The sequence below is a fragment of the Primulina huaijiensis genome, chromosome 2, assembly GCF_012295235.1.
Source record: "Primulina huaijiensis isolate GDHJ02 chromosome 2, ASM1229523v2, whole genome shotgun sequence".
Lineage (NCBI taxonomy): Eukaryota > Viridiplantae > Streptophyta > Magnoliopsida > Lamiales > Gesneriaceae > Primulina > Primulina huaijiensis.
In genome coordinates, this window is record NC_133307.1 from 29,686,815 (window position 1) to 29,699,215 (window position 12,401).

Sequence of the window (12,401 nt, forward strand, 5' to 3'; positions counted from 1 at the left end):
AAAGATCGTACTGTCTTGATAGCTTTTACCGACAACTGGGGGGGGCTGTATCCACTAAAACTTTTACTTTTCATCTATCTGTGTTACTTTTTACCAGTGGAAGCTGTTACCCTCCACTTACATTGTTTTATCTTTTCTTGATTTGGGAATCTGTGACTTTGTATTTATAATCTTGAAAGTTATATAGAAATAGCTTTTACTACTTTTATCAAATGTCTCACTATAATTCTAAGTTATAGTATAGATATTGGACAAAAAATTTATGTGCTTGAATTTAGCTTCGCATGAAAAACAATTATTATGATGATCGAAATTGTACAAATTTTCGTCATATAATTGATATTTAGATAATGTTCATATGATATATAAAAAATTGATTTAAATAATAATTTCAAAAAAATAAAGTAAAATGAATATTTTTTTAATAAAGGAAAATAATCACATTTAATTGATGTTTGCTACTGGGTCAAGATTTACTCGAGTCTTTGTTATCATTTGACTAATAGTTTCAATAGGATTTACACAGTCAAGTTATCGGTACTATAGTTTTATTAATAATTTCACAATTTCATGCTGCAACAATTTTAAATACTGATTTTGAATATGATCCCAAATGTTCATTTTTATATTTAAAAATTTATATGGTCTAATAGATCAAAAAGAAAGAAAAGAGATGGATGCAGTACAAGGTGACTCTTCAGATTGAAAATAAAATTAAACAAGTTATATTCTGTTTTGAGTACCATCAACTAAAAAAAGATGCCCCCAAAAAAAAAAAAAAAAACTGTAGAACTTAGAATGAACTAGAAGAATAACCCCCAAGTACAAAACTTCAACATAATTTTTGCATTCATTTATCCTATATTTAATATATTGAACGCTCACCCCTTACATTTTTATCATTTTTACATGTCATAAGGGATCAGATAAGCGCAAAATACTTGAATACATGGGAGATAAATGCAAAAATCAGGAACGAACAACTATTGTTTGGTGCGCATATTTGCATTGGCCATTAAACAACATTGCATAACTGGTTTTAAATATTCTGTGGCTTATTGTATAACTCCAATGCAGTCAAACTTTTACTCAAACCAAAAGAATAATATGCAAAGATGTCAATTTAAACAGAGTAGGATGGCTTTGGCAAGAACCTAGACTATGTAGCGACTGACATAATCTCTGCAGACGTTGGAGCTAGGACAGTTTACTTTCGAAATGATAAAGAAGATTTCTTGGTGCCCAGAAACACCAGCAAGAGACATAATACATTCACATCTATATGGTCTATATTTAACTCCCTGTCAATATATCAAAATATTTAATCATTGCATCAAATTCTTGTCCCACTCAAGCATAAAAGTGTCGTGCCAATATTCTTCTACAAGCTATGTGCAAAAAGGAACCATTCGGCCTTATCAAATAAATCATAGTAAAACTTTTCTGATTATTTTATATTGAATGTTTCGAACTGATGTATCAAAAGTTATAACAGACCATGTGATGAAAGATTTGGATCCAAATTTAGTCCATAGAATAAAGCTGTAACCCACAATTCAAGAGATGACTAGTTCACAATAAATTACAATCTAAGTTCATATGCATATTTCCATTAAGATAAATTGTATGTTCATCCATGAATTCATCAATGGTTGTTGGCAATACATCTACGTAGTATATGGTGGTCTACTTCCAAGAGCTTAACTGGTGGAATGTGTTTAAATCCATTCAAGCTATACACTGATCCACAAATAATGAGTATATTTTTACCTATTTGCAGCCACACAATCTGTGCAATCAAAGAGACTTACCCAAAAATGTGAGTTACCACCTTTTTGGTATACAAGCCTGATTTGTGACCCGCGAACATCTCTGGAAAAATTGATTCTGGTGTTCTGACCAAATCATTCCGGTATTCTTGATCGTCGATAGATGATTTGGTAGCACATTCTTATCTTCTCTCCAATTTGAAGCCTGGGGTAAGTATCACCAGTCTCAGCTCATATGTTCAGACTTCAGAGGTTCTCTCACAAATACAACCAGGAAGGGGGTTTGCATAAAAACTCTCTTCCAACTTCGGGAACTCACCAACCTCCCTCATATACGGGCCTCCCAGACGATCCTTTTGAATCTTTTTTACTTCAGAGCAAAATTTCTTCCAAGAAATCTTTCCCCCGTCAAACTCATCAACAAGTTTTACAAAATTCATCCTGCATTAAAGAAAAAGAAACAAAGAATTTAAATAACCGAAAAATATTTTCTTTGAAACTGAACGCAGGCACCCTACACAAAAACAATTAAATTTATTTGAAATTACTCTAAAATTGCATGTTTCGCCCATTAAATTCCATAAAAATACCCAGAATTTGACTCCATCTTATTCCGCCTACTAAAATCTTGGGTCCACTGCTGATTAAAAGCATGAAAAATGACAGGAAGCTTGTATGCTAACCTATCCGGGTTAATGGTTTTCTTGAAACCTTCAAAACGTCTATGGCCTTGTACTGCTTTGGCCATGTTGCCATCATATGTGTAAACAAATATGTCACTTCGAAGGGCAACAACGTAGTCCAAACCAGCAAGCATGTTTTGATGATTTATGAATGGACTCAACTCTTCTGCAGTTGTTAGAGATGAGTGGGAAAATATATTTGGATATCTATCGGTAAGATACTGCATGCTCCCGTTTCCATAAGCCTCACCAGCCACCAAGTAAATATTTGTCTTGGATGGGAAATCAAGAGCTTTAAGCAAGAGTGCAGTTTCCCTAGGGGTCATGGGGCAGCCACCAAGCTTTCTTTTTTCTACCCCATCAATTTCTTTCTCCTTCCAATGGCTGACCTCATAACGCATTTGCCGAAGTTCATTATCTTCTTCAGCGGTCAAATTATGGCTGCATCCTGTAAAAGCAAGCATGTCCTTCTCGTATCTGCAAGGAAATTTATCAATGAATGAGCATATAGTCCTCGAATGAGAAACAGTTACTTCTGAAAAGACAGGAAACCGTGCTTGACCATTGCTGCATTAAGACAAATGCTACATTCTTGTTTATCCAAAATGCAACCATCTAACACCAAGGAAAAATTGATAATTGGACCAAAAGAACATGAAATTTCATGTTTCTATGAAAGAGGCTACTCTACTGTCCAAAATTCGTGTCAAATACAATAGAAAAAACGACAAGAGGCCACTCTACAAGGGTAAGTTTCATAATGGAGGTCTTTGTGCTATTAGTATGAACAACTGGGTAAAGTTAAGGCAAGAAAAGATCAGAGAACACCACATAGCAAAAGAATTAAAACTAATGTTACAACATGGAAAGGACACGAGTACACCACAAGAAGAAAAAGAATAAAATTAAGAACTGCATAGGAGGGTTCTCAATCTTAGCTACTAGCAAAGGCTATACGAATTTTGACCAATCCGAACTTGAAATAAAGCAACTAGACGGCTCATTTTATCCCTCTAAAAGGTCAATCACCCACCATGAATGATGGAAACAGTAGAGAGATGGTCATTCAGCAAGAGGACAGCAGAATTGGGTGAACCCAGGCTGCACCACGGTTCAGTTTGACTCTTGACTTACTTTGCAAAACTGAAGCCGAACCATGAACCTTAAAATTCAGGTTTTTGAACCACATAAAAATATAGGTTCCTTTTCAAACTGGAATGCGATCAAGACCAGATCGACCAGTCATTTTTTATCAAATAACTGTTACCTTTATAAAGTAAAAAATGATAGGAAGTGGATAGACGAAAAAATTGAACACGGATTGGTTCTGTCTAAAAACTCTCCGCTGAATCTTTCCTAGCTGACTTATTTTTTTCAATGCAACACCGTTGAAATTGAGAGCTTATGTAAAATTAAAGAGATCTTTTACAATATCAATTTATCCCCTTTTAGTTTGTTTATTGATATTTTAGAGTAAAATTTACATAATTTAAAAATGGGCAAGCATCAGTTAAATTCTTATTGAAGTAAGGTTTACACCTGGAATGTCACACTTCTCACTGGGGTAACCACCCAGTCGCAATATGAATCAAGGTGCTATATTTCAACAACATTCCTAAAGATGAATGAAATAGCTAGAAATATTAATTTCTCATTTGTTTTTTCATATCCTTTTTGGAATATTTTCGTTGTGTAAACAGGTGCACTGAGTCATAGGTCCATGCCTCAATGGAAGAATGGAGATATGTTTCAAATGTGTAAACAAATTGTTTGAAAAACTCCAATTAGCCAATATCACCTCAGAGGGTTTATTTTAAGGAACTCCAAGTTAAAGGAAAACAGTGAAACTTTAACTTGAAATTATTTCAAAGTTAAGTAGGAACCAGAGAAAACCTCAAATGCAGTGCAAGGTAAGGGCCATCAGTTTGTCGCATTCTTGACGCCAAAAGTCTCCCCAGATCTTCGATCGGGGCAGAATATTTCAATGCTCTATAATTTACACGGCATCTTAGCTTCTGTATAGTATCAGGAAGGCCATTGTTGGCGATTCGAGAATCAGTATGAGTAAAGTACATTACTTTATGCTGCTTCAATAAGGGAAGGACCTCAGATTTATAGTAACTGACCTGAAATTCACACAATTAAGCTGTGCAGTAGCTATGACCACACCCAATTAACAAGGAGGATCACAAACATTTACAACACTATTTGCGAGCGCAGATAAGCTAATCCAGGAATAGTTAAATGATAGGCAAATCTAAGATATGTTTTCCCTAATTAAGTGATATCTGCATAGGTCTAGTCTAGGATTCAGAGAACTTTATAAATTTTTACTTCCTTCAATATTCTAATATTTCAAGGCTCAAGCAGAATCCACCACAATTATGGCCACCAAGTAGGTATGACTTGTATATGTTGGTATGCAGTATATAAATACAGCATTTGCAAAGCTCAGGCTGGAGACAAAATATGGTTCGAAAGTGGAAGGAAGTTTGTAGAGAGCAAGCAATTTATTTCAATCTTGCTTAACCAAAGATTATATTGATCTGATTATGCATGTAATTAACCAAAAAAGTAACACTTTATCCAATGAATATACTTCCAAGTATTTAATTTTAGTGAATGGGTAAAATATGACTACTGCACATAATGATAGTGATGTGATTCTCACCAGGATCCATGAAAATTTTCATAGAGGAAAATGCAAGGTATCTTGTGCTCAACAATGAGACACATATGAGGTAATATCAATTATCGCAAAATATGAAAAGATTATGCTTGAATAATCCAATTATCGCAAAATTATGAAAAGATTATGCTAAAGGTAATATCAATTATTGCAAAATGGGAAAAGATTGCCAAACATTATTATTATTTTAGTTCAATTTAATACAAATTATAATTTTCTAATTATGTTTCTGTTCTCATGCATAATAATGTTTAAAAAAATAAACAAGGTAAAAGGTTAATTAACATGTTTAGAATTAAAGAATATGTTTGGAATTTAACATAACTAAACAGTTAATTTGATAAATAAACTGAATTTAAGGTTCATAGGAGGTTTTTTAAGAAATATCTCATTTTCCAAATCAAACCAAAATCTAGCTTCCAGATCTAGGTTTGTTATCATGGTGTTTGGATTCAACTGAGACATCATGAGGAAATTGGAATATTGATTGATAAAAGATACCTTTAGGATCCGTTTGGTTGGGTTGATGAGATTATATAGATAAATAATGTTGTGCTTATTGAAACATTTGAGAATGACGTTGAATAGCGTTGAATAAATAATAAGATGTTTATTTTGATTGATCAAATTTGGAATAAGATGTTAAATTACAATTTTGTCATTTTTCAATAATTAAGTGATATAAATAAAAGAAAGATATAATTTTTTTTATTTGGAATAAGATGTTAAATTACAATCTTGTCATTTTTCAATAATTAAGGGATATAAATAAAAGAAAGATATAAATTTTTTTTTATAAGAAACAATATTTAATTATATTGAGAAAAATAACGTTAGAGGTTACAAAAGGCGGATTAGTCATCCACAACTACTTAAAAGATAAAATACACTCCGTTAATTCAATAACAAATAAACCTTCAATCTTTAACTAGATCTGAAACCGAGAAATGCTTAAAATCCAAGTGCTTCCTTGTCCAAACAACCACCCTAAACTTGATATTTTCCCAAAATTCATCAATCGACTATGCTATATTGTCGAATATCCTGCTATTCCACTCCAACTATATGGACCAAAAGATACAGTGGACTGTCACATGCCAAAAAATACTTCATCTCTTGCCAAGTTCACGTCCAATATCTAATACAAACATGTCACATGCTAATCTTGGAACAACCCACACAAACCCAATGCTTTCAAAACTTTGGACCAAATATAATTTGCGAAAGTACAATGCATAAGTAGATGATCTTTAATCTCCTCCTTTTCCCGACATAAGACACACCAATATCGACATGGTGCACGATTAGACCTTTTTTTTTTTTGCAACGTGTCACAAAATTGGCAATTTACCCAAAGCCACAACCCACGAAAATATTTAAACCTTGTGTGGGATCGGTTCTTTCCAAATAAATTGAAAAGGAGGAAAAAAAAAGATGATTATCGAAAAGAATGATCCATATAAATATTTAACATAGAAAGATCCTGACGAGTCCCTCCCCAAACCCTGGAATCCTCACCTTCCACTAAAACTCCTAACAAAGAACTCAAATCAAACACTTTTCCATCACTCAAATTCCTCCGGAAGAGCAAATTCCATGATAACGACGAAGTTAGCTGATCTTCTTCCTCTTGAAATAAATGGATAACAAGCTTGTTATGAAGCAAAGAGATCTGGAGACTGGAATAAAGTTGGGTATCTTACATCAATCAATCATTGAATTATAATTACATTATTATCATTTATAAAAAAGAAAGATATGAATATAATAATGCAATCGTAATTCAATTATTTGATTGATGTGAGATAAATGACTAATGATTTATTTGATGTGAGATAAATAATCTACACAAAATTGCAACCAAACATTTGATTAGATTGAATCATTAATCCTATGAAGCCAACCAAACGCAACATTAGTATAATGTCGGGGCTCATCATAACTCATGACTTGGAAACTAAACTATAATTCCATCTCATTATTCTTCAATGATGTCACTCTAACTTAACCATATGAGAGAAAACCATAAAGAAAGGCTACCTAGAACATCGAAAAGAAAAACACTTCAAATTAATGGACTCTATATGAACCACCGACTTTGACTATCTGATATATGTTAATAATAAAAAAACAAAAATGAGTAAACATCATGCATTGTCATTTTGTACATGGTTATTCTAAACATTCAGCAATGGGTATCATCATCAACTAAATCTAGACTCTAGTGGATTAGGTCATGGTTACAAAACTTCCCGATATATCGTTTGTAATTTATATGCTTTTAATGTGTAACAAATGTTCAAAATTGCAAGACAATAAGCGCCTACACCTCTTTTGAATTGTAGACTTGAAACAGAAGCACATGTACTTGCTTAATTTGACCTTATAGGCTCGCAGAAGTGCCATTATGATTAATTCAATCTAACAATTTTTTTATAAATCATTTATCAAGGCAATGGTAGATGAAAATGTCAATCTTGTTTAGCACATCACAACAGATTGTTCAAATAATGCCATGAGAAACATATATCAAGGTAACCATAACAAAACACAGTCAAACTAGATGATAAAAGTGGTCAGAATATTCCAATTTCCATGCCGCTGAAGTTAAAAATCAGTATAATTGAATATAACTTGAAAAAAAAATTACTGGAAAGATAATGTAACAAGAATCTTACCTTAGACCAAGATATTGGAGTCTTTGCGAAGGGTTCAATTCCAGCATATTCAGGTGGTAATCCGTCAATTATGTGAACATCATCTTTTAGTGACTCGATGAAGTGTTGCCAGTCAAACAGATCTTTGAAACCACTGGATATGTCATAAACTTGGAGTTAGATATTTGTGGAACCACAAAGATGCAATAAAGCATTTAAACATCAGCATTTTGTGGTTGATAGCATTAGCCATTTAAATGATGTGTAAGAATAGCATGAAAGAACTCAAAGAAATATTGCAAATTTCGAATCGACTAAGAAAGTTGAAGAGCACCTCTCATCGGCCCAATATGAAGTGTGATCAAGGGATGGAAGGACAAGTGTGGCCTTCATAATTTTAGCAACAGCAACCATATCACAGATCTGCACTCTAAAACTATCCATTCATCAGACTAAATTAATGGAAACCTTGAATATAGACATTGAAAACCATCAAATTGATCGCAAACATACCCCAAATCTCATTTGGTTTAATCCACCATTTGCATTTATTAGAAGAAAACCATTTGTTTTCAAGTCCAGCTCTGATAAGAACATGAGGAAAATAAGTAAAAAAAGATACACATAACCAGGTAAAATCCACGAAATTTACACGAACACCTTACTTTTATGACCTTTTGGATGATCTATGCACTGAGTAAAGTTCTGACTGTCAGGCTTGGACCAAATTCCTGAATGCTGAAAAAAACTAATTCAGAAAAAGCAGAAAGGTGCATTCTTGAACTTCAAACTCTGAAGCATTAGATAAAATAAAAATTTATTACTCACATCGGTCATGCTAATATGTGAATCAAAGATGCCTGATGCTACCATTGTTAAAGTTTGTTCTACCTCACTACCTATGATCAAACTATCACTTCCTTCCCTATATCCATAGTCGTGCAAGACTCGATCCTGTAAAATGAACGAGGAACCAAGCCAATATTAAAATACCATGAGGAGAGCTTATTTTAACAAAGTGTACCAGAAAAAGTGCAAAAGGCAGTAGACCATAACACAACACACTGTCTGAAATAAAGCTCTAAATATATTTTTTCGCTCTTTGCAAATTTATCATCCATGGTTAAATTCTATGCCTAAACTTTTACTCATCAAAATCTAAAATCAAAGCCTATATTAAAGTAAGCATGAACATATAAACGTGACTTTGTTATATGTAGGAGTGTTGTGCATTCGCGCAAAAACTCAATGTTGTAAGAGGGCATCGTTATATTTATTTCTATTTGGTAATACAGATACAATATAACTAGCACCATGTATCTGAGTCGGTCAAATTTCTTGTTGCAAGACATTTGATATTAAAAAAATTAAAAACCGCTTTCATCCTAGCATGTTAATGTTTGTCTAGATAGCATATTGGTTAAAAGTGCATCTGGAAATCAAATGTTGACTTGTTCGCAATTTATCATTACACAAAGAAAATGATTATTTTTAACCACAGAATTGAACCTTCACAGCGAGAAAAGGCCATTTTAGCCAACACATAAGCTCTACTTCAAGCTTCTTTTCAGTTTCCAATCACTTCTGCTATTTTGCAGATGCCCGCAACTTTCATAATTTCCTCAATTTTCTAAGTATTTCTAGAACTTGACATTTTTTAAAACACGGATTTGCAAAAGGCTTTATACCCAATAAACATTTCCTTTTGCAACCATATACATTTGAAAAATTAGTACTTTGTTTAGCCGAGACAATCATTATTTTGTCTTCCTTTTTTCCATTAATTAACTTTGTTATATCATTGCATTTCATAATTAATTAAATTTTTACAATTTTAATTATGTGCGATATACATTTGCATTGGTAGATGTGTCCTTATTAAGTAATATAAATTTTATTACGGGATAGTTGTTGGCTCGTGTAATAAATATAATGAACTATAACATATAAAAAAAAATAATGTTTTCAATCATTCTGACCATTTAATAATTATTTCAGGGTTTTTATTCTTATATATTTTTAGTCTAAAACCTTTTTTGACATCCAAGCATATATCCATTTATTCCCCTCTCCAATAAAAAAACATTAAACCCAACCGAAACATGTAAAATTGTTGTTCACTAATTGATTTAGTACCAACTTTTATAGTTGTAAGCCCATAAATATTGAGTAGTCGACTTACAGATTGAAATTTTGTTCTAGTTGGTCTGAATATATGGCTGTATATTGATATTTACCGACATATAATGATATAACAATGTCCTTGTATAAGGTATCAATTCTTTCTTTGAAGAGCAACGATCATATTATCATGATATATATTTGTGGAATTGTAATGTTTTACTTAAATTCATGTGTATCTGACTTACTGAAAATCCGTGGTGATGGAGTATTTTGTTTTTGTTTTACACTACATCTTACCATAAAATGCCACTTTTCTTCATTCAAGGAGGAAAATCTTCACACACAAAAATTATAACTTTTGACTATTAATTAAAGTCTAAATTTTAGGAACTTGGTCAATTTCATTTGATGAATCTAAATCGTCGATGGTGGACCTGAGATAGATTTCACACTGGTTTAACCACAAACTATGATATTAAGCGGAAAATGATTGGATCTGAAGTCTCAACTTTCCTCATTTTAGCTTGAGCGACTATATAAAAATTCATCCACTGTTAAGGAAATATGATGATAAATGGGATGATTTAAGAGCGATAAAGAAATCCTCATCAATAAGAAGGTAGAAAGAAGTAATTTCTACTCTTTCTTCTTCACCATTTGTTTGAGAATTCATTTATTGACTGTTAAACAAGAGTCTCTGACTACAAAAAAAATATTTCAATTTTCAATTATTTTGTACTGCTCTGCTGGGTATTTTGCTTTGATAAATTTTTGGTCACATTCCGAGTCTCCGACAGTAGAATATAAATGTCAATTATTGAAAAATTGGTGGAAATGCTACTATAAAATGAAAGCCTGATACAAAACTAGCAAGCAAGGAAATATAACCAAATTAGTCGATGAGAATTACCTCTGAAAGTATATTCATTTTAAGAAAATGATCAAGCAAGCAACTACCAAGATTATTTTAACTAAGTTCTCGATGTATCCTAGTCAGCAACTAAAAAAGAACACTTGCCAGTTCAAATAAACTGCAATAATTCCTATAAAACGATAGCTATTTAAAAAGCAATTAAAGAAAGACAACAAGCACCTATATAATAGGTTGATTATCAGCTTAAGAACGTGAAAATTATACCTGATTATTCGAAAGCCTATCAACGGTGGATCCAAACCAGCCAGTGGCACAAATCTTGAAAACACCCATAAACAAGCACACCCCGCAGAACATCAGAAACATCCACTGCCCCAACTTCTTTTTCCCTTTCAACTCCAGCCCCAATTCCCCAAAATCCACACTCAAAGATTGAATCTTTCTCCTCAAATGAACCCTCTGCGCCACGCTGCTCGCGTGGGCAGCCCTAAAAGACTCGGACCCACCACCGGATAACGGGCTTCCAGATCTAGGAGAATTGAGCTGCTGAAGATCGATGATGTTCTCATGATGATGGTGACCACTGCTGTTTTGAGTGTTCTGTGAAGAATTGTTGTTACTACTATTGCGCTTGAACGAGTGCGCTCTTCGGGTCATTGGACCAGAGAATCTTGGGCTGTTGACGCGCTGTGAAACGCCGCCGCCATCAGTGGCGGTCGCGTGGTGGTGATGCTGGCTGTTATGCTGGTGGCCCATTTCTTGGAACGCACATCGAAAACTTGCCCGTGCGAGTGAGTTTTTCAGTTGATAACCATTGAGATGAGTGAAAAATAGAAAGTAGCGAGGGAGGATGATGTGATAATATTTCCATAATGCTAATTATTATAATACGTATATGTAGTAAGAAGCTCTTTTTTGAAATTTAGCCTAAAATTGCAATAAAGGTCATGCCACCGTCAGTTGATCCAATGTTTTTAGCCTTATTGGAGCTTTAAACAAATTGTAATTTTTTTTATTACTAATCTTGCATGTATAATTGAAAAAAAAAAATAGGTTGTTATTTCATCAACCCAATCCGTCTATTTTATATTGAAGGATGGGTTGGTCAAACGGGTTTAGTCCATTTTTATAGCTCTAATATTGACCATGTAGGAGCTCCTCTGGATTTCCAGCACTGGTAGATCGATGGGTCGCACCACGAAAAGGCCTCGCGTTCTGATGAATGAGTGATTGTAATACCCATCCCACATAGATAAAATATCGATATGTTTGAATTAGTTTAAAATGAGATACAATTGACACTTATATCAACTTGCGTTAGTTGGTATTAACAACAAATAAGAAATAATTGTTGGGTCTATTGTATAGTCATGCTTGAGTAAGCATAGGCTCGAGACCTGACATTGTGTCGTTCACCATTATTATAAAAAGGGTCATCAAATCATCATTTGTCGAATATAGGGGCACAATCGAGTGGAGTCGACTCGAAAAAAATTTAATATATTCGAACTCGAACTTGACTCGACCCGAGTATTAATTTTCAAGCTCGTGCTCGACTTGATAATGTATCTCGAAAAACTCGATTTCGATTTTATTTTAATTTTA

At 33.4% G+C, this 12,401-nt stretch overlaps 1 protein-coding gene across 3 annotated transcripts; it reads right to left on the reverse strand.

Moving 5' to 3' along the window:
* Window positions 1-1,578: 1,578 nt before the first annotated feature.
* Window positions 1,579-11,657, reverse strand: LOC140971457 (O-fucosyltransferase 35-like). 3 transcript variants are annotated; one of them, XM_073433734.1, is made up of 9 exons: window positions 11,061-11,657; window positions 8,627-8,752; window positions 8,464-8,536; window positions 8,312-8,382; window positions 8,133-8,221; window positions 7,820-7,952; window positions 4,346-4,578; window positions 2,453-2,929; window positions 1,579-2,210 (listed from the first exon to the last, which is right to left on the reverse strand). In XM_073433734.1, the coding sequence occupies exons 1-9, from the start codon at window positions 11,550-11,552 to the stop codon at window positions 2,009-2,011; spliced, it is 1,896 nt and encodes a 631-aa protein (XP_073289835.1). In that variant the 5' UTR covers window positions 11,553-11,657; the 3' UTR covers window positions 1,579-2,008. The 3 variants fall into 3 exon arrangements, with proteins under 3 accessions (XP_073289835.1, XP_073289836.1, XP_073289837.1); XM_073433735.1 differs by having other exon boundaries at window positions 8,464-8,529; window positions 8,623-8,752; XM_073433736.1 differs by lacking the exon at window positions 8,627-8,752.
* Between the last annotated feature and the right edge of the window lie 744 nt (window positions 11,658-12,401).

Excerpts from the sequence above, each read along its gene's own strand:
- LOC140971457 (XM_073433734.1), bottom strand. The coding sequence starts at position 11,552 with ATGGGCCACCAGCATAACAGCCAGCATCACCACCACGCGACCGCCACT. Across the intron at positions 8,383-8,463 it reads TCATCCAAAAGGTCATAAAA|AGCTGGACTTGAAAACAAAT; the intron begins GTAAGGTGTTCG and ends TGTTCTTATCAG. Across the intron at positions 8,222-8,311 it reads TAAACCAAATGAGATTTGGG|ATCTGTGATATGGTTGCTGT; the intron begins GTATGTTTGCGA and ends TTTAGAGTGCAG.